At 52.3% G+C, this 19,867-nt stretch overlaps 1 protein-coding gene across 1 annotated transcript in view; it reads left to right on the top strand.

Moving 5' to 3' along the window:
* Positions 1–4,610: 4,610 nt before the first annotated feature.
* Positions 4,611–19,867, top strand: part of SPATA21 (spermatogenesis associated 21) — a 28,090-nt gene continuing 12,833 nt past the window's right edge. The window contains exons 1-8 of the mRNA XM_030324225.1: positions 4,611–4,699; positions 10,880–10,942; positions 11,311–11,359; positions 11,980–12,431; positions 12,851–12,939; positions 14,791–14,928; positions 17,050–17,121; positions 17,237–17,354. Coding sequence (XP_030180085.1) covers positions 4,668–4,699; positions 10,880–10,942; positions 11,311–11,359; positions 11,980–12,431; positions 12,851–12,939; positions 14,791–14,928; positions 17,050–17,121; positions 17,237–17,354 — 1,013 coding nt within the window. The 5' untranslated portion in view covers positions 4,611–4,667. The remainder of the gene's footprint in view (positions 4,700–10,879; positions 10,943–11,310; positions 11,360–11,979; positions 12,432–12,850; positions 12,940–14,790; positions 14,929–17,049; positions 17,122–17,236; positions 17,355–19,867) is intronic.

Here is a 19,867-nt window from a genome sequence, read left to right as displayed (position 1 = left end):
TAGAGCCTGCTTGGGATTCTCTCCCTCTCTCCCTCTGCCCTTCTACCCTGCTCTCTCTCTCTCTCTCTCTCTCTCTCTCTCAAAATAAATACATAAAAGTTTTAAAAAAGAAAAAATAGATAAATAAGACTTAAATAAAATTGAAAACTTTTGTGCTACAAAGGACAAGTGAAAACACAATGCACATAATGGGAGAATAATCTTGCAAATTATATATCTGACAAGGGACTTATATCTAGAATATATAAAGAACCCTTACCATTCAATAGTAAAAAGACAAATAATCCAATTTATGCATGAATAATGGACTCTAGTGGACATTTTCCCCAAGAAGATACATGAATAGCCAATAAGCACATGGAAAGATGCTCCACTATGTGGCACCTGGCTGGCTCAGTCGGAAAAGCATGCGACTCTTGATCTCAGGCTGTGAGTTTGAGCCCCTCATTGAGCCTAGAGATTACTTAAAAATAAAATCTTTTAGGGGCGCCTGGGTGGCTCATTTAGTTAAGTGTCCAACTTCAGCTCGGGTCATGATCTCACAGTTTGTTGAGTTCAAGACCCCATTGGGCTCTGTGCTGACAGCTCAGAGCCTGGAGCCTGCTTTAGATTCTGTGTCTTCCTCTCTTTCTGCCCCTGCCCTGTTCATGCTCTCTCTCTCTCTCTGTCTCCAACAAAAAATCCTTTATTTCATTAAACGTTTTTAACGTTTCAAAAAACGTATTTTTTAACGTTTATTTATTCTTGAGACAGAGAGAGACAGAGCATGAACGGGGGAGGGGCAGAGAGAGAGGGAGACACAGAATCGGAAACAGGCTCCAGGCTCTGAGCCATCAGCCCAGAGCCTGATGCGGGGCCCGAACCCACGGACCGCGAGATCGTGACCCGGGCTGAAGTCGGACGCTCAACCGACTGCGCCACCCAGGCGCCCCAAAAAATCCTTTAAAAAAGTAAATAGGTAAATGGAAAGAAAGAAAGAAAGGTGCTTCACCTTATCAGCCATCTGGGAAACACAAACCAAAACCACAGTAAGATTCCACCTCATACCCACACCCACTAGGATGGCTAGAACTCAAAAAGGCAGATAATAACAAGTGTTCGTCAGGATACAGAAGAGTTGGAACCCTCCTACACCGCAGTTGGGAATGTAAAATGATGCCTTCCCCTTGGAAGCCATCTGGCCATTACCCAAGAAACTAAACATAGAGTTAGCCTCTAACCCAGCCATTACTTTCCTAGCTGTATACTCAAGAGAAATGAAAACATGTATTTGCACAAAACTGTGTACACGGATGTTTACCGCAGCATTCCTCATAATATCCCGGAAGTAGAAACACACAAATGTCCACTTATTGGTAAGTGGATGTACAAAATATATTATGTTGGCCACAAAAGGCAATGAACCTTGACAACATTTTGCCAAGTGACAGAAGCCAGTCACCAGGGACTAGGTATCGTATGAGTCCATTTATATGACAGTAGATTAGTGGTTGCCTAGGGCTGGGGTGGGGTGTGAGAATTGAGGTGATGGTGAAGGGGTGTGGAGTTCCTTTTTAGGGTGATAAAGTTGCTCTAATATTGGGGTGATCGTCAAACAATTCTGTGAATATATTACAAGCCACTGAGTTGTACACTTTATTTTTTTTTTAAGTTCACTTATTTATTTTGAGACAGAGAGGGAGAGGGAGAATCCCAGGCAGGCTCTGCCCTGTCAGCAGAGAGCCCGATGTGGGGCTCGAACTCACGAACTGGGAGATCATGACCTGCGCCGAAGTCAAGAGTCGGACGCTGAACCGACTGGGCCCCCCCAGGCACCCTTGAATGGCACACTTTAAATGCGAGAACTGTGGGGCGCCTGGGGGGGCTCAGTCAGCTGAGCATGTGACTCAATACTGGCTCAGGTCATGATCTCACAGTTGTGGGATCAAGCCCCGTGTCGGGTGTGTGGTGAGAGCGGAGCCTGCTTGGGATTCTCTCTCTCTCTCTCTCTCTCTCTCTCTCTCTCTCTGCCCCTTCCCAGCTTTCCCTCTCTCTCTTTCTCAACAATAAAATAAATAAATAATTTTAAAACTAATTAAGTAATTAATTAATAAGTGGGAGAGTTGTATGGGATGTGAATGAAATCGCCACAAAGCCGTGGACAAAACCAGAAGGTACAAGTGCTCGGAAAGGACATCGTCGTCTCTATGTGCCACCCACCTGCCTCAATTCTGTCTTCAGATTCCATGCCCTTCTACTAGGGTTGGGGGCGTCCCCTCGTTCAGACTCTCACAGGGTTTGTAAGTCCCAGATGGGGATGGAGAGGGGGCTGGATCCCCTCTGGAGCCTCTGCCCCCTCAAAATTCCAGCTTGTGGAATACCGGGGCCTGAGGATTCTGAGGTGGAGACAGGGGACAATGGGGGGCGTGTTCGAGGGGTCTGGAAGGGCGGTCCTCCGGATGGGTCATCCACCCCTGGGGCCGGAGTGCCCGGAGGACAGGGGGATGTGCAGGGGGCCCTCATGGGAGAGAGACTGGGAGGAGCAAGGAACTTCCAGGGCAGAGGGAGGGATTTGGTCACAGCGCTGACCTCCCTGTGCCAAGCGAGAGACTAGGCCCTTGGGGAGACGGGCGCTGCGCCTGGGGCGGGCGCCCCACGGGATGGAGGTCTCGTCTGCATTGTAGGGGCGCAGGCCTAGCTGCAGGAAGGATCGGGGTATAGGTAGGGGTGGGAGGAAAGGAGGAGGGAGTGGGGATTGGGGGTCGTGGCTCTTGGGAGCACCTGCTCTGTGCTGCCGGTACGCTGCGAGAGCCTTCAGAACAGCCAGCGCATCCTCAGGACCTGGTGCCGTGCTCCGCTTGGGCAGGTGTCTGTTAAACAGCTGTTGGTTACGTAGGGAGACGAGTAAGTGGCTTGAGCTTCTTTGGATGCGAGATAAGACGGTGAGACACGCGGCCCCGGGAGCCGCACAGGCCTGGGTCTGAATCCAGATCTTCTGCAGACTAGCTGAGTTGCGCTCGACGAGACACGGGGCTCCTCTGAGCCTCAGGGCTGAGCCCAGCGATCCCACGGAGCCCTTAGGAGAGCACCGCCTGCAAACGCCCCCAGCAAATAGAAGATTCCTGTGTCTGCTGGCTGGCCTGCCCTGGTTTAAAGTGAAAGCACCATCAAGATCTTCAAGGTCCCAGGGTCGCACTGGGGGGGGGGGTGGGATTTACCCCTAGGAATCGTCAACAGTATAAAGGGGTCTGTGATGCACCCATAGAAATAGTGTTAATGTTACCTCAGAGGAATCCAGACGCTGGAGGTGGCTGAGGTGGCTAGAAGCTTGGAGAAGAGGTGGGAGGTTGAAGAATGGTGGTGGGGGGGTGGGCGTTGTTGGGGAGACAGAGAAGTGGGATGTGGGCACAGAGGCTGGGGGTCTGTGGGATTAGGATTGTGGGAGGGCTGCTCAGGTTGAAACATGTTTGAGTAGGGGGTGGTGATACAGCCTAATAAGACGTTGGGTGGGAGAGGCAGGAGAGACACCAAGAAAGGCTTTAGAAAGGGATGTGTCCGGGGCAGGGTGGAGGGTGCTTTGGCGAACTACATGTTGCTATTGGAGACCTTGGGGTTCCCGAGACAGATGTTCTCAGCTCTTGTTCCTTAACCCCAAGAAGAACTTGGAGTTTTCATCTATAGCAGCAACAGCCGTGACATTCTGGGGCACTCTTTAAAATGTATATTTAACATGCACATTGAAGGCTCTGAGAAGTTCTGCAGCACAGAGCCTATTCTATTTTTTTAAAAAATTTTAACGTTTGGGGCGCCTGGGTGGCGCAGTCGGTTAAGCATCCGACTTCAGCCAGGTCACGATCTCGCGGTCCGGGAGTTCGAGCCCCGCGTCAGGCTCTGGGCTGATGGCTCAGAGCCTGGAGCCTGTTTCCGATTCTGTGTCTCCCTCTCTCTCTGCCCCTCCCCCGTTCATGCTCTGTCTCTCTCTGTCTTAAAAATAAATAAACGTTGGGAAAAAAAATTAAAAAAAATTTTTAACGTTTATTTATTATTGAGAGACAGAGAGAGAGACAGAGCATGAGCAGGGGAGGGGCAGAGAGAGAGGGAGACAGAATCCAAAGCAGGTTCCAGGCTCTGAGCCGTCAGCACAGAGCCTGACGCGGGGCTCGAACTCACGAACCGCGAGATCGGGACCTGAGCCGAAGTCAGACCCTTAACCGACTGAGCCACCCAGGGGCCCCAGAGCCTATTCTATTTTAACTCAGCACTTTCCAAATGCATTTGGCCTCAGAACTCTTTTTTCTGTGTGTGTGCTGTACCTCATGGGACCAATATTAGGACCAAAGAGCACCCATTAGGAAATGCTGGGGTAGGAGAAAGTGCGTGTGTTTGGGGATCCGACAGGCCACGGTTTAATTCCTGCTCTGTGGCCTAGTTGGCATTGGACCCTGGGCCAGTGACTTTGCTCCTCGGAGTTACTGTGAGAATCAGGATGAATGTGTGGCTAGCTCTCTGTTTCCGCTGCATCCCTCTCCGGGGTGGGCCGGGCCCTGACTATTCCCTTGAGCCAGGCTCTCTGTATCACAGGTTCCAGGTGGGCTGGTAATGACCTTGGTGGAACTTTGATTGGGTTTCTCCTGTGGGACCACAGCAACCGATGCCCCTCACTTGGCACCCTCTCTGGCTGTGGCACAATGGACAACGGAAACGCCCAGATGCACACGGAGGGAAGGATCAAGGCTCCAGGAGCCCAGCCAAGTCCTGGCATGAGCACCACCAGCAAGAGGCCTGGTGTTGAGCCTACCATATCAGAAATCAGCCAGGTAGGGCCCTGCACCTCATGTTCTGACCCTGCTATTCCCAGCCGGCACCTTTCCCTACGTCAGCATGGGTAGATGACAAATCTACGGGCGTGCTTCGGGTATGGCTGGATCAAGGTGCTACATGAGTGTCTGTTGGCTCTGCCTTCCAGTGTGACGCTCCCAGGCAGGCCCTTCCTGAAAGGTGGCAAGGATTGCCCTGGCCACTTCGGGTTAAAATCTTCTCATCTTACATCCTCTGGCGTAGCGTCCCCAACAGGAAGAGAGCCTCTCTGCAATAGTTGAAGGAAGTCTCTGGTATCACTGCGACTGGCCCAGATCGTGGTCACATGCTCATCCCTGAATTAGTCACCGTGGCAGAGCAGAGTGGCCTGGATCTCTTGGTATAACGGAGCCAGAGGTGGTACTCACTTGACCACTGGCTTCTCTTACCAGGATAGATGCTGGGTGAGCAAAACCAGAATTCCTATTTACTCTGCTGTGTGCCCCCAGCCCCCTTTAGACCCTCCAGTCCCCTGACAGTTGCTCAAGGCTTCCAGCACGACCCTCCCCAGCCCTCAGCCTGCATCCTAAGCCTCCATCATACCCCTCAGCCTCTTTCCAGCCATTCTTTTAGGTGCCAAGGGGCATGAACTGAAGAGCACAGAGAAAGCAAAGCCCTCCTTCCCATCTGGTTTCCCCAGAGCCAAAAATGTCACCATAAAAAAAAAAAAAAGTCAACATTCCCTTGGGTAAAGTGTTACCCTCTCCCTGTAGCTTCTGTTATAAATCACGGCTTCCCTCGGGGGCAGGGAGAGCGCCTGAAGGTAGGGGGGCCGGTCTTAGAAGGAGGCTGGGGCAAGCGTTCAGGGCTTCCTCCACCTCTACCCCTCATTTTTTTTTTTTTCAACAAAGTCATGGGTTTCAGTCCGGTTATGTAACCAGCCATATGACCTTGGGCGGGCCATGGCACCCCTTTGAGCCCCACTGCCTGGGGCACAGACCCTGCCTCCCCGAGCGTAGGTGTCCTCAGTGTTGGCTCGACCTTGCATTAGAACAACTGTCCTCAAGTGATTGAGGCAGGTCGTCTGGAGTCTGCTGCCTCAGGTGAGGGTCGGAGCTGGCTCCAGTCACTGGCTCAGCCAGGGACTGATAGACCAAGATGGGCATCGAGATCCGGTTCCAGAGCCTGACCTGTGAATAGCAGAAATTGTGGAAGCCTCTCTTGGATCTTCTGAGGGTCGTGATGTCCCCCAGGGGGCTCCGTCAGGCTGTCCTCAGGGGGTTCCCTTGGCTCAGGCGCTACCCCGGACTGTAGGTTTCTGCTAGAGCCCTTAGCGCTGCTGGGCTTACGCCTAGCCACTCTCCAGCTCCCTGTCTCCTCCCCCTCCCTTTCCCCCTTCCCCTCTCCTGCACCTCTCCCTTCTCCTCCTCCTCCTCCTCCTCCTCCTCCTCCTCCTCGCCTCTCTGCAGCGCCTTCTGCAGTCAGCACAGGATGTCCCCGTCCCTGAGGCCTGGACGATGTTCAAGGAGAGGGAGGAGCCCTCCATAATGGGTACTTGTGGCCAACCCTTGGGCTAGCGCATGGGCATCTCTGTTCCAGGTTGCGTTTCCAGATGCTGCAGGGATGGGCAGTGGGAAGCAGCCCTCATCAGCCCCAGGGGGGCCAGAGAAGGGACCAGAACACAGCGCAGCCTCAGAGGAAGGGCCTCGGGAGCTCAGGACCCAGGAGCAGAGGCAGCCGGCAGAACCGGGGTGAGCTGGGGACTTCTTAAAGAAGGTCCGGGAGAGAACTCTGTGAGCCACCTGGGGGACAGGGACGAGGCAGGACTCCCAGCCTAAGGCAAATACGCCCTTAATCTTCTCTCTCACGGGGGGCACAAATCCTGCTACATCATCGCTCCCGAACCTTCCATCTGCACTGGCTTCTAGACCCACTGGACCACAAGCTTCTTTTATGTGTCCTGCTCTGCTTCAAACCCCTCATGCCTGGGACTGTGCCTGGCACTTAGTAGATGTTCAATAAACATGTGTTCACCGTATTAATGGAAGACTGAACAAAAGAGAGGCTGAGACTCAGAAACACACATTTACATGGCATTCTTGTTACTATTTTCTAAATATTGTATTTTTACCTTGTCTACAGTAAGACTCATATTAAAAAAAATTTTTTTAATGTTTACTTTTGAGACAGAGAGAGACAGAGCATGAATGGGGGGGGGGGGTCAGAGAGAGAGGGAGACACAGAATCTGAAGCAGGTTCCAGGCTCTGAGCTGTCAGCACAGAGCCTGATGTGGGCTCGAACTCACAGACCGTGAGATCATGACCTGAGCCGAAGTCTGTCGCTCAACCGACTGAGCCACCCGGGTGCCCCAAGACTCCTATTTTAAAAGGCAAAAGATTTATACGATCTGAAAAGAAACCAGAGTATGAGACTCTTATATTTTAAAGATTTTATTTTTAAGTCATCTCTACACCCAACGTGGGGCTCAAACTCAGAACCCTGAGATCAAGAGTCCCATGCTCCACCGACTGAGCCAGTCAGGAGCCCCAGAGTGTAATGTTTTTCAAAAGAGGAAAGTGAAAGAGAAACAGACAGAAGCAAAAAGGGAAAGATTTGAGAAACAGGAATAGTTCAGACTAGTCAGCATATCGTTTTAATTTGCTTATAACCAAAAGCCTCTGAATAATCTCTTCTACATGGAAAGTTAGGGAAATGAAACAGAGCTAGGTCGGAGCCCCCCTCCGCCCAGATGGGAACCGGTAGAAATAGAAACCGTTTCGACACGTCTGTTCAACAACTTGGCCATTTGTTTCAACGGCCTTAAAAATACCTTTACCTTCATCCATGTCTAGAAATACACCCTGAGGAAATAATTGGCGACGCGGGCAAAGTTTTACGCAAGTTTTTTCCCTCTGCCACGTCATTTTAAATGCTAAAAATGCTGGAAATGCCAGTATGCCCTAAATACCCACTACAGAGGAATGGCAAAGTCGAATATGCTTATTTATCGAATATGGAATTTTCTACTTCCACTTAAAAGGCATGTGTATGAGAGATGTTTTGGCACGGAAAAAAATTAGGTTAAAACGATCATTGAAAAAAGATGGCAAAACCGTACACAAGACATAATCGTAACTGTGTAAAATTAGGCAATTGTTTGAAGATGGTAATGAACTAAATCCCCATGAGAAATACACATGTTACATCCATAGGAAGAAGCCTGGGGAAATACTCCAGAACATGAAAGTGACATCAGACCGCACAGACTGAAACCCTGAGCTGTCTCCTTCAGCTTTATGGGCCTAGGCTCAAGCCTTCAAGCCCCTCAATCTCTCTTCTCTCTGATTTTTCTTTTTTTCTTTTCTTTCTTTCTTTTTTTTTTTAAGATCTTTTATTTTTTAAGTACCCGCTACACCCAAGGTGGGGCTCGAACTCACAACCCTGAGATCAAGAGTCACATGCTACACCGGCTGAGCCAGCCAGGCACCCCTGATGTTTCTTTTTATTCTGAACAACAACAATAATAAAATCCTAACGCCCCGAAACATTGACATCATAGTATCTGGGATTTGGGGAATTCATGTCAGTCCTCCATTCATTCTCTCCAGCATTAAGTATGCACCTCTGGTGTGCCTAGTGCTGCACGGGCGCTCTGGGAAATACAAAGGAGTCTAAGAATATAAAACGATGGCCCAATCCAGGAGCTGAGGTGTCGCTTTGTCCTTCTCCCCAGGAAGAAGCAGTCAACCCCGGCACCCCAGCAAGGGCCCGGATTGCGGCAAGGAGGCCGTGATCAGGCCAAGCCAGGAAGTGAGCTGGGGGTGCTGCCTTCCAGGGTCCCCGCGGCACAAGAAGGGCAGCAGCAACAGGGCTCAGGGAAGGAGACCGAGGACCAACAGGGGAGACATCAGAACCCAGGGATGGTGGAGGGTCAGGCCCCCGAGAGCCACCAGGTAATGTCCACGGAGATGTGACAGGAGGGCACAGAATGGCTGCTCTCTGGGAGAGACCAAGGAGCCTCCCGGGGCCCCCCCATTTCGTGTCTGCTCCTCTCTGTGCCCTTGTGATGTCGAGTGCCCAGTCTGTGTGGGTCACTGGGATATTCTAGATATTCTTGATCGCCCATGGCAAGCCTTTACAACCTGTTTCCGGAGTGGCCCCACAGGATGTCAAGGGGTGATGGAGGCAGGGAGGACTTGGGGGTTACATGTAGGATAAGAACAGGCACATGTTGGATTTAAAAAGCTCAAAGTTTTCTTCACGCTAGGATATCCTAGAAGCTGGTTCTTACCGGCCGAGCTTTTGTGGGACCTCGCAGGAGATGGCTAGAGCGTGGTGCCTTTTTCGAACTCATTTGACTACAAAATACCTTTTCACTTATTTTCATTTTAAGATTATTTCCTTAAAGCTTCAGTGAGGTATAATGGACACACGCTTGCACATACTCCAACTGTACAACTTGATGTTTTGGCGCACATGAAGCCAGCACCACAATCAAGAAAGCAAACCTTATCTGTCACCTCCCCCCCCCCCGACACTAAAATTTCCCCAGGCCCCTTAAACAGGCTCCAGGCTCTGAGCCATCAGCCCAGAGCCCGACGCGGGGCTCAAACTCCCGGACCGCGAGATCATGACCTGGCTGAAGTCGGACGCTTAACCGACTGCGCCACCCAGGTCTTTAATTTTAAGTGTTCTGATAGGTGCCTCGTGGACTCTCATGGTGGCCTGGGTTTGCGTGTTCCTAATGACTAACGGTGCTGACCATTTGTAAATGCGCTTCTAGGCCATCCGTAGATGATCTTTGGAGAAATGTCTATTCAAATACTTTGCCCGTTGTTTTCATCGGACTAGTCATCTTATTGTTGAGTTGTAGGAGTTCTTTATATATGGTGGATACTAAACTCTTATGACACAAACGATTTACACACTTTTTTCCTTCCATTTTGTGCATTGTCCTTTCACTTACTGCCTTTAAAAAAAAATCAGATTCTTTTCTTCTGATTGAGTTTGGAGAGTTCTTATATATTCTGAACACAAGTCCTTTATCAGATGTGTGATTGGCGAATGTCTTTCCCCCAGTCTGTGTCTTGTCTTTTCCATTCTCTTACCGGTGACTTTCAAAGAACAGAAGTTCTGAATTCTGATAAGGCCGAATGTATCAATATTTTCGTCAGGGCTTGATTTTTTGGTGTTGTTTCTTAGACATCTTTGCTTAACCCAAGGTCACATCAGAAGTTCTCCTATGTTTTCTTCAAGAATTTTTTCACGTTAGGCTTAACATTTACATTTCAGGATGCGTCTCGAGTTAATCCTTGCACGTGCGTGCGTGCGTGTTAGATAGTGGTTCAGTTTTTTGCGTGTGGCCATCCATCCATTCCAGCGCCGTTTACTGAAGACTCCTTTCCATACTGGGTTTGTACCTTTGTTGCAAAGCAGTTGAACATGCATGTGGAAGCCTATTTCTGGACTCTCTTTGTTCCACTTATCTCTCTGTCCTCATTCCGGTATCACACTGTCTTGATCATAAGTCACTTTATAATAAGTCCTGTATCAGTTGACGTAAAACTCCTTTTTTAGGGATTCTTGTACTCTGAACCCTCCTCGGGAAACCCTATCTAAAGGGAACTGCCTCACTTCCTCCAAGTTCCCCTTCTACGCCTATGACTTTGGGTGGGCCATGACTCCTGCGGGCCCCAGCATTTCATCCCTGAACACGAGAATCTGTGCTGCTTTCTAGGGGTGCTGGGAGCACGCAGTAAGAGGACGCTTGCAGTGCCTGGATGAGACTAAGCCTGTGATAACTGGTCTCCAGGTGACTGTGGGATTCACCTGGGAGCCAGGATGGGACTCCTTATTTTGGTATCCTTGTCCTTGGCAGGACCCAGAGTGGCGGCCTCCCCCAGGTCACCAGGCAGCTAATGGGGAAGACATAGGACAGCCGGTGAAGGCTTCTTGCAGCCGTGGGCAGCAAGCGGGAGACAAGCCCCCCGAGGAGGTGGACACCCCACGTATCAGGCCACAGGGGGCTCTGCCAGAGCCTGGCCCAGGGGGACATGAGGACAGTTCTCAGGCGGCAGGGCCCCGAATGCCCCTGGCAACTCTGGAGGAAAAGACGGCCAACTCCTTCCCACCATCCACGCCAGGACTGGACCCCCCAAAAGGAGGGTAAGCCATCCCCTGGTGCCATCCCCTACCCCGCTCCCTGGCCCAACAAGGACGTGCTTCTGGTAAGTTACCGGTGAGGTGAATTCTAGTCCTGACTCCTCCTGACCTGACGTAGGACCTCGGGCAAGTCACGCCCCTCTGGGCCTCAGTTTCCCCATCTGTATGATAGCTCTGACACCAGAATTCTTTGTGCTGCAAACCTGTGCTTTCAGGGCCTTGTCCTCACGTGGGGATGTGAGGGAATGAGGGGCCCCTCTGAGATTAGAAGGCCGGAGGGATGAGTGTCCTGGGGGCGGAGGGACGGTCGGCGCAAAGGACAAGTCTTGAGCTGAGCCCCTCTGCCATCCCGGGGTCTCTCCCTTGTTTAGGGTCGAGGGGGTGGAGACCCAGCCAACACCAGGGCCTGTTCCTCCACCAGTAAGTAGACCCAGAGTGGGGGGTGGGGAGGGCACAGGTGGGCAGGAAGAGGAAGGAGGGGCTGTGGTATTTGGAGTTGAGCTGGGGAAGGCGTAAGTGTGAGTGTGTACGTGGAGGCACACGCATGCGCGTGTGTTTGCACGTAGGCGTGTGTGTGCGTCTTGTGGGGGGGGGCGGTCAGAGGATGCCCTTGTACTCTGGAGCTTGGAAAGAGGAGCAGAGCCCTGGGCTGGTAGCTGGAGGGGTTGGTCAGGGGGGAGATGTTTTTTAGGAAGATAATGACGGACGAAGCAGAGCCGATACCCTCAGGGACAGGGTGTGAGGCAAGCCCTGCGTCTCATCTGGGAGAAAGGGCCCAGGAGTCTGTGCGGCATGGCCTGGGGGCTGGAGGTGGACTGGGGATGGCCCATCCCTGTATTGGGAGGGACAGACGCAGGAGGTGGCTGGATTTGCCGGACGAATGAGTGCGCATTTATTAGGCGCCTCGTATGCGTCGTCCCGGGCAGTTATGGAGGAAAGAGGCAGACCAGGGCCCGGAGCGCGAGTGGCAGGAGAAGCTCGGGTGGGACAGTCTGGCTGGCGGGAGGCCTCCCGGGTCCCTTCCCGTGTCCTGTCCCCAGGAGATGAGGGACACTGGAGAGAGGAGGGACCTGGATCAAGTGCAGAAGCAGCCTCAGGCGCCCACGGTGGCCGCAGGGGCCCAGAACCTCGGGAACCTTCGGCAAGGCTTCATGAAGTGCTTGCTGGAGGTGGAAGAGGTGGAGGCCACGCATCGGAGGGCGACGGCCAAGGCCCGGGCCCTGCCAAACCGGAAGTCCCCCAGGACCCTGACCCCTGTGCCCAGCTCAGCCCCCAGCCTGCTTCTGACCCTGCCTCAGACCCCCGCGCCGGCCCCTGTGATGGCCCCATCCTGGGCCCGGTTGCCAGCCCCCGGGTCAATCCCCGCCCCTGGGGGCACCCCGGTCCCAGGGCCCGTGGTGGCCCTGCCGCCCCCCACCCTGGACGCGGGCTGGAGAAGGACAGAACTCCTGCACCCGAGCGGAGACAGGAGCCTGAGCAGCTCCAAGGCACGGTAGGAGCCACCCCGCAAAGGGCGCCCAAGGTCACAGCCCGTGTCCCAGTGTCCCCGGCACCTCCCTTCCAGACTCTCGTCCCTGTCACTGCACCTGTTCCTGCTCGGGTGTCCTCTCTCCGTTTCTCCTCACTTCCGGTCCCCTCCCTCCCCCACACCTAGGTCTTTTTTCCCCCCATCTCTGACAGCTTTTCCCTTCCTAACCCTCCCACAGTGTGTCCCTTCCCCTCATGGCCCCTCACCCCTGCCGCCTCCTCACCGGGGGTCACTCTGAGAGACTCTCTTGACTTCCCAAGCGTCTTCCCGGTGCCCTCCCCTGTCCCCCCCTTCCCCCTCACCCTCCCCTAGCTTCCTGGGGGAGGCTCCGGGCCAGGGTGGGTGGCTGGACATGTGCCCCTGCCCCGGTCCGTCCTCTGCAGGCAGGAGCTGGAGGAGCGCGGCCTCCTCAAGCTGTCTCAGACCCGGGAGGAGAGGTCGGAGGAGCACCTCACCCTGAAGCAGGAGGAAGGTGAGGGCAGCCCCGCCGCACCCCACCCCACCCCCAGGAGAGCACACGGCTGTCCTCCTTCCGCTCTTCTCTCCTCTCCCAAGTCTGTGACCTCTCCGTCAGCCGTGGCCGGCGGTGGCCCCTTCTAGCTTCCCCGAAAGTGCTCTCTGGCTCCCCGTGACCCCTTCCTGGGGTCTGTTCTATGCGCCAGACTTCAGAGTCTACCATGTGCCAGGCACTGAGTTAACACAACTGCTCTCAGAAGAGGCACTGTTCTGTCCATCTCACAGATAGGAACATCGAGGCTCAGAGAAGTACAGCGACTCACCCACGGCAATTGTAGAGTTTGCTTGGGCCGCCACAACAGAGTATCCCAAACTGTGTGGCTGAGCATTTATTTTCTCACAGCTCTCAAGGTTAGAAGTCCAAGATCAAGGTGTTGGCAGATTTGGTGTCTTCTGAGGCCTCTCTCCTTGGCTTGCAGGCGGCCGCCTCTCCTTGTGTCCTCGTGTGGTCCTCCCTCTGTGCACACGCATCCCTGGTGTCTCTTCCCACATTTCCTTTCCTTGTAAGGACACTCGTCAGATTGAATCAGGACCCATGCTACTGTCACATTTTAACTTAACCGCCTCCAGGGGCACCTGAGTGGCTCAGTCGGTTAAGCGTCTGGCTTTGACTCAGGTCATGTGAACTCACTCTTGGGAGTTCAAGCCCCACGTCAGGCTCTGTGCTGACAACTTCAGAGTCTGCTTGAGATATTCTCTCTCTCCTTCTACCCCTCTCCCCTGCTTGCGCGCTCTCTATCTAAAACAAAACGAACAAACAAAAAATTTAAAGGGGCACCTCGGTGGCTCAGTCGTTGGGCGTCTGACTTCGGCTCAGGTCACGATCTCACAGTTCGTGGGTTCGAGCCCCGCGTCGGGCTCCGTGCTGACAGCTCAGAACCTGGAGCCTGCTCTTAATTCTGTGTCTCCCTCTCTCTCTGCCCCTCCCCTGTTCACACTCTGTCTCTCTCTCCCTCAAAAATAAACAAACATTAAAGTAAAAAAAAATTTTTTTTAATTTAACTTAACCACCTCTTTAAAGGCCCTGCCTCTAATGCAGTCACATGCTAAGGTAGTGGGGACTAGGGCTGCAACAGAGGAATCTGGGTGGGATGCAATTCAGCCCATGAGGGCAACGCGGCTTATTGTCAACTGGTGGAACCAGCTGTCTCTCTAGGTCTGTTGACTCTCCCTGCATTTTGCTGTAACGAGAGGGCTGAGAAGCCAGGCACTCTCACATTATGACCAGGCCGTGGCTTTGGTATCAGTTGGTGCTTTTCTGGAATTTTCTCAGTGTGCTTCCAGCCCTCTGCTCTGGTCCAGACAAGCTATCCTAGAAGCCACATCCGTGCAGATAATTGACCACACAGCACCAAAGCCAAAGAGTCAGAAAGACCTGCCCGGCTAATCTCTAAGCCTCAGTTTCCCTATCTTTACAAAAGGAACACGCATTCGACTCTTAGAGGTTGTCGTAAGAATTTAATATGAGAACACGGCCGTAAAGAGCCCAGCACAGTGCCTGGCACATAGCAGGGGTGCCCTCAATAGGGCGTGTGCCCTCCTGGTACAAAATGAAGATCGCTAAGGAGGTTAGCATTCGGTGCACCAGCTGAACCCTTGGCCTGACCTTGTAATAGAGAGTAGAGTGAGTAGAGTGCGTGAATGGGACTGCGCCTTCCACTGTCGTCCTTTTAGTGACCTTTGCCCCTCCTCCCAGCCATGGTGTTAAAGGATGCCGGGGCAGGAGGGTGGTTGGAAGGGGTGGGATGAATGGTAGCAACAAGCAATGTCCCTGCCTCACGTGACCCCGCGGCGCCACCCCCCCCAGCCTTCCGCAGCTACTTTGAGGTCTTCAATGGCCATGGCGAGGTGGACGCCCAGAGCCTGGAGAACATCCTGTTGCTCATGGGCATCTCCCTGACACCGGCCCAGGTAGAGGACGCCCTGATGAGTGCTGATGTCGATGGTGAGTGGGGGGAGGTGTCATTCTCAGTCCCAGGCAGGACCAGCCACGTGGGACCTTCATGGTCACACAGGGCCCCGCGCTCAAAGGGCCCTGCGCGCAGTTTAATGGTCTGCTGTCACGGTCTGGAAACTCTTCGTAATTTTTGAGTGAGGGGCCCCACCCTGCGTTTTCATTTTGCACTGGGGCCCACAAGTTATGTAGCTGGTCCCGGCCCCCACGGTTACTGCTCTCTGAGCACCCACTCAGTGCGAGGCCCTGGGGACCCAGAGATGACCGCGACCTACCTTCTGACCCCAGGACGTAGGTGATTCCTCAGACTCCTCCCTTTTAGGCCCTCACGTGTGCTTCACAGGACATTCTCCTGTGACTTGGTCGCTCCTTTGACCAGCTGTGTGACCTTGAACAAGCTCACCACGCCTGTTTCTGTAAAATGGGTCTGATAGCAGTACCCATCTCACCAGGCTACTGAAAAGCAAATGAGACGATCCAGGCACAGCATTGAGCACAAGGCCTGGTGCACAGGACGCGTCCAGGAGACGTTAGCCTGCTGGTACTATTCATCCACCAAATATTTATTAAATGCTCACTGTGTGCCCATTCGCGTGCTGGGCACTGAGAATAAAGGGATGTGTAAGACCCATGAGACCTGCCCTTGAGGTGCTCACCTAGACAGGGACACAGAAGTAGGAGTCGTCAAAGGAAGAAGTACTTAAGGTGGCTTGGAGGAAGGGATCAGGGAGGAAGGCTTCCTGGAGGAGGTGATGCCTGAGGCAAATTGTGAAAGATTCGACAGGGGTTAGGTGGGGAGAAAAGGAAGAAGGGCATTCCTGGTGGTGGAAATAACAGTAGACAAAGGGAAGAGGAATGGGGGGGGGGGAGTGGTCAGGGGAATCGCACGTGGTTTGATTGGCTAGATGCACGACACGGGGAGCAGTGAAGCTGTAAGGGTCCTGGGGTCCTGGCCACTACCTGGCCTCCTGTGTTTCCTCCATCACGGTACAAGGGCGAATCCACACACACAAGCCAGGAATTGACCCCAGCTCGGCCCCTATGTGACCCTCTGGCAACTGCTTTCTACTCTCCGTGCCTCAGGCTTTACCTGTGACATGGGGATAAGAGTATTAAGCACCTCCAGAGGGTGGTTTTCAGGATGAGAGACCATTCATTCGTCTAGTAGTTCAGAGAACATCTGCTAAGACCTACCTGTCTTGTTTGTTTGTTTTTTTTAAGTTTTATTCATTTAAGTAATCTCTACACCCAACGTGGGGCTTGAACTCACAACCTTAAGACTAAGCCTCACGTTCCTCCAACTGAGCCAGCCAGGCACCCCCAAGACCTACCTGTCTTAAGTCCTGGGCATACAGCGCAGAACAACACAGACCCAGTCCCTGCCTTCCAGAACCTCCATTAAATTTATGAGAGTGGTTAATGGGGCAGCTGACTCGGACAGGTGTTGGTCAGGCAGAAGCACACGTAGGATGCTTACTAAGTGAGAGAGTTGGAGGACGGTAGAGAGGATTCGGAAAGAGGAAGCAGCATGTGCAAAGGCCCAGAACAGGGAACGTGGCCCCGCGTGGAAGAACACGCTCGTGCCGGAGGCGCTTGGCACCAGGTGAGGCCGGAGACAGGTAACTGGGCCTTGAAGGCCGAGGGGGGGACTCCTGTGGGTGCATAATTTTCGTGCAGTGACCGGCACGTGGTAATAATAACAGTCGCTGACATTTAGTGAGCTCGTAAGAGATGCATGGCCCTGTTCTAAACACTTTGCCTCGCGTGATCATCCATGATACAGGGATGACTATAGATGAGAAAACTAAGGCTTGGGGGCGTTCAGAGACTTCGCGAAGGCTGCACAGATAGCAAGTGGTGGACTGGGGATGTGAATCCAGGCTGCTATCTCTAGGACCCAAGTTCTGGGAGCTTCCCACGCAGGAGATTTTAATTTTCGCCTTCCACTTTCCCGTCTGCATCACAGATATATGCATTGAATACATGTGTTATATGTGTTCAGTATGTGCCGTATACGTGTTTTATCATCAGACCCATTGAGTAGATGCCAGTAAGCACGCCTGGGCTGCAATGCCTGGGATCTGCCCACTGTTGTACCTCTGGCCTCCACAGGAGATGGTCGTGTAGGCTTCAAGGACTTCTTGGCTGTGATGACAGACAGCGGGCGTTTCTTCTCCTCCGTGGGTGAGCAGGGATGAGCCCAGAGCAGCGAGAGTTCGGGGAGGGGCCTGGAGGCCGGTGGAGGGTGGGTCTCCGGAGCTGCCAGATGGTAATGGCAGACATCATCCCATGTCCCCAGAACAGAGCGCCCTGACGGACACGGCTCCCCCCAACCCCCACACTCTGCTCTTTGAGATCCTGTCCCTGATGGTGGAGATGCTGGCCCTACCCGAGGCAGCCTTAGAGGAGATCACCGAGTGAGTGGGGCTGGTGGCTGGGGGTGGAGGGTCGCAGACCCAGAAATGGCACCTCGTATTTTGACAGCTGATAATTAGGGTTCCTGGTCGCAAGTGAAAGACACCCAAATAAGACTGGTTGAAGCAAAAGGGGAATATGTTGGCTCACATAACTGATCATGTCTCAGGAATGGCTGGATCCAGGAGACCGGATGATACCATTAAGGCTCGGTCCCTCCTACTCATCTCTGTACACTGGCTCCAAGCTCAGCTAGGCTCTTCTCACAGTGGGAACGATGGCAACTGGCAGCCCCATACTCACACCCTCCTAGTTTAACAACCTCAGTAGCAAGCAGCAGAGTTCTTTCTTGCTCTATCAGTGTCGCGATCTCAGAAAAGGAATGTAACGGAGGCTGCCTGGGGCCAGAGAACCCTAGAGATGGAGGCCTCCCCACGTTTCCAGAGTGGGCTGGTGGGTGGTTAGTGGTTTGTTTCCAGAGTGGGCTGGTGGGTGGTTAGTGGTTTGTTTCCAGAGTGGGCTGGTGGGTGGTTAGTGGTTCGCCTAAGGAAGGTATGGCTACATACAAACGGAACATCGACACTCAAGGGCTAAAAGCTACACATGACAGGAGAATGCCCCAGCTGGTCTCTCTGGCTCCCCCACAGGGGCCTGTCCCTGTCGCTGAGACCAGGCCTTGTCCACATGGGGCCAGAGGAGGGGGAATGATAGCAGGCTGTTCCAGCTTAGCAACCCCAAAGACAAAAAAGGTCTTTATCCCCCCAGCCCCTGTAAAGTACTCTAAATATATATAACTCTGAAGAACATACATGTATAATTTTAAAACCAATGAAACAAATTCCCATGTGTCCATGTCCCCAGTTTTATTTATTTATTTTTTTAATTTTTTTTTTCAACGTTTATTTATTTTTGGGACAGAGAGAGACAGAGCATGAACGGGGGAGGGGCAGAGAGAGAGGGAGACACAGAATCGGAAACAGGCTCCAGGCTCCGAGCCATCAGCCCAGAGCCTGACGCGGGGCTCGAACTCACGGACCGCGAGATCGTGACCTGGCTGAAGTCGGACGCTTAACCGACTGCGCCACCCAGGCGCCCAATGTCCCCAGTTTAAAAATAGATCCTGTCCAATAACCTCAGAGCCCTGTGTGCCCTGCCCTAATCACAAAGCACTCTCTCCCCAAACAAGAACGAATCCTTACTCCCTTGCTTTCTGTTCTTAAGTTCTCACTGCTTGGTTTTTTTTTTCCCCTTTGTTTATTGAAAATTTCAAATATGCAGCAATTGGAGAGAATTTCACGCGAATGTTTACTTACCCACCACCTAGATCCCATCACTGCCCGTTCGCCATACTCGTTTTATCTGCTGTGTACTCAGCCCTCTAGTCACCCATCCACATTGGGTTTTTTTATTCATTTCAAAATCAATTAGGGTCATTTTCCTCTAAATACTTCGGCAAACATATCAATAACTAAAGATCAATATTTCTCTAGAGGTTTGTTGTTGTTTTGTTTTTTTTTTTTTAAATCCCTTCTTGCAGTATAATTTACATTCAGTGAAGCACACAGATCGTCAGGGTCTGGGTCTCCGCAAACGCCCACATCCGGGCAACCTGAACCCCTCTCAAGTTATACAGAACTTTACCATCACTCCGGAAAGGGCCCTCCTGACCCCTCCCAGTCGCCCTCTGAACCCACCCCTGCGCGGGCCATCGCTCTCTTCTGGTTTGTTTTCCATCACAGATTGGTTTTGCCTGTAGGCAACTTCGCATCAGTGGAGACATACGGTTTGCAGTCGTAGTGTGGCTTCTTGAACTCAGCACAGCGCTTTCGCGATTTGTCCATGTCGTTGTGGGTGTCAGTGTTCACCCCTTTTTTATTGCTGAGTGTGTCCCATTCACGAGTCTACCATAGTTGGTTCATCCATTCTTTTACGGATGGATTTCTTTGTTATTTTATTTTATTTTACTTTATTGATTGACTTACTTTTAAATGTTTATTTTTGAGAGAGAGAGAGAGAGAGAGAGACAAAGAACGAGTGGGGAGGGGCAGCGAGAGAGAGGGAGACACAGAATTCGAAGCAGGCTCCAGGCTCTGAGCCGTCAGTCAGCCCAGAGCCTGATGTGGGGCTCGAACCCGCAAACTTCCAGATCATGACCTGAGCCAAAGCTGGACGCTTAACCGACTGAGCCACCCAGGCGCCCCGTATGGATGGATTTCTGAGCTGTTTCCAGCATGGGGTTATAATGAATAAGGCTGCCATTAACATTTTTGTACAAGTCTTTTTGTGGACACGTATTTTGGTTCTCTTGGGGGAACATGCAGAAGGGAATTGTAGGGGTTTGTACGTTACTTCTGAGAAATCACCCCACTTTTTTCCAAGTGACGGTACCATTTTACAATCCGACCAACAATATGAGGGTTCCAGTTGCCCCACACCTTGTATAAATTTGGTAGTCAGTCTTTTTTCTGGTAGGTATGCAGTGGTGCTTTCTGATCTTTACTCACACTTGTTTGTG

The sequence above is a fragment of the Lynx canadensis genome, chromosome C1 (genome assembly GCF_007474595.2).
Source record: "Lynx canadensis isolate LIC74 chromosome C1, mLynCan4.pri.v2, whole genome shotgun sequence".
Classification (NCBI taxonomy): Eukaryota; Metazoa; Chordata; class Mammalia; order Carnivora; family Felidae; genus Lynx; species Lynx canadensis.
Note: the sequence above shows the minus strand (reverse complement) of the source record. Positions and strands in the feature narration are given on the sequence as shown.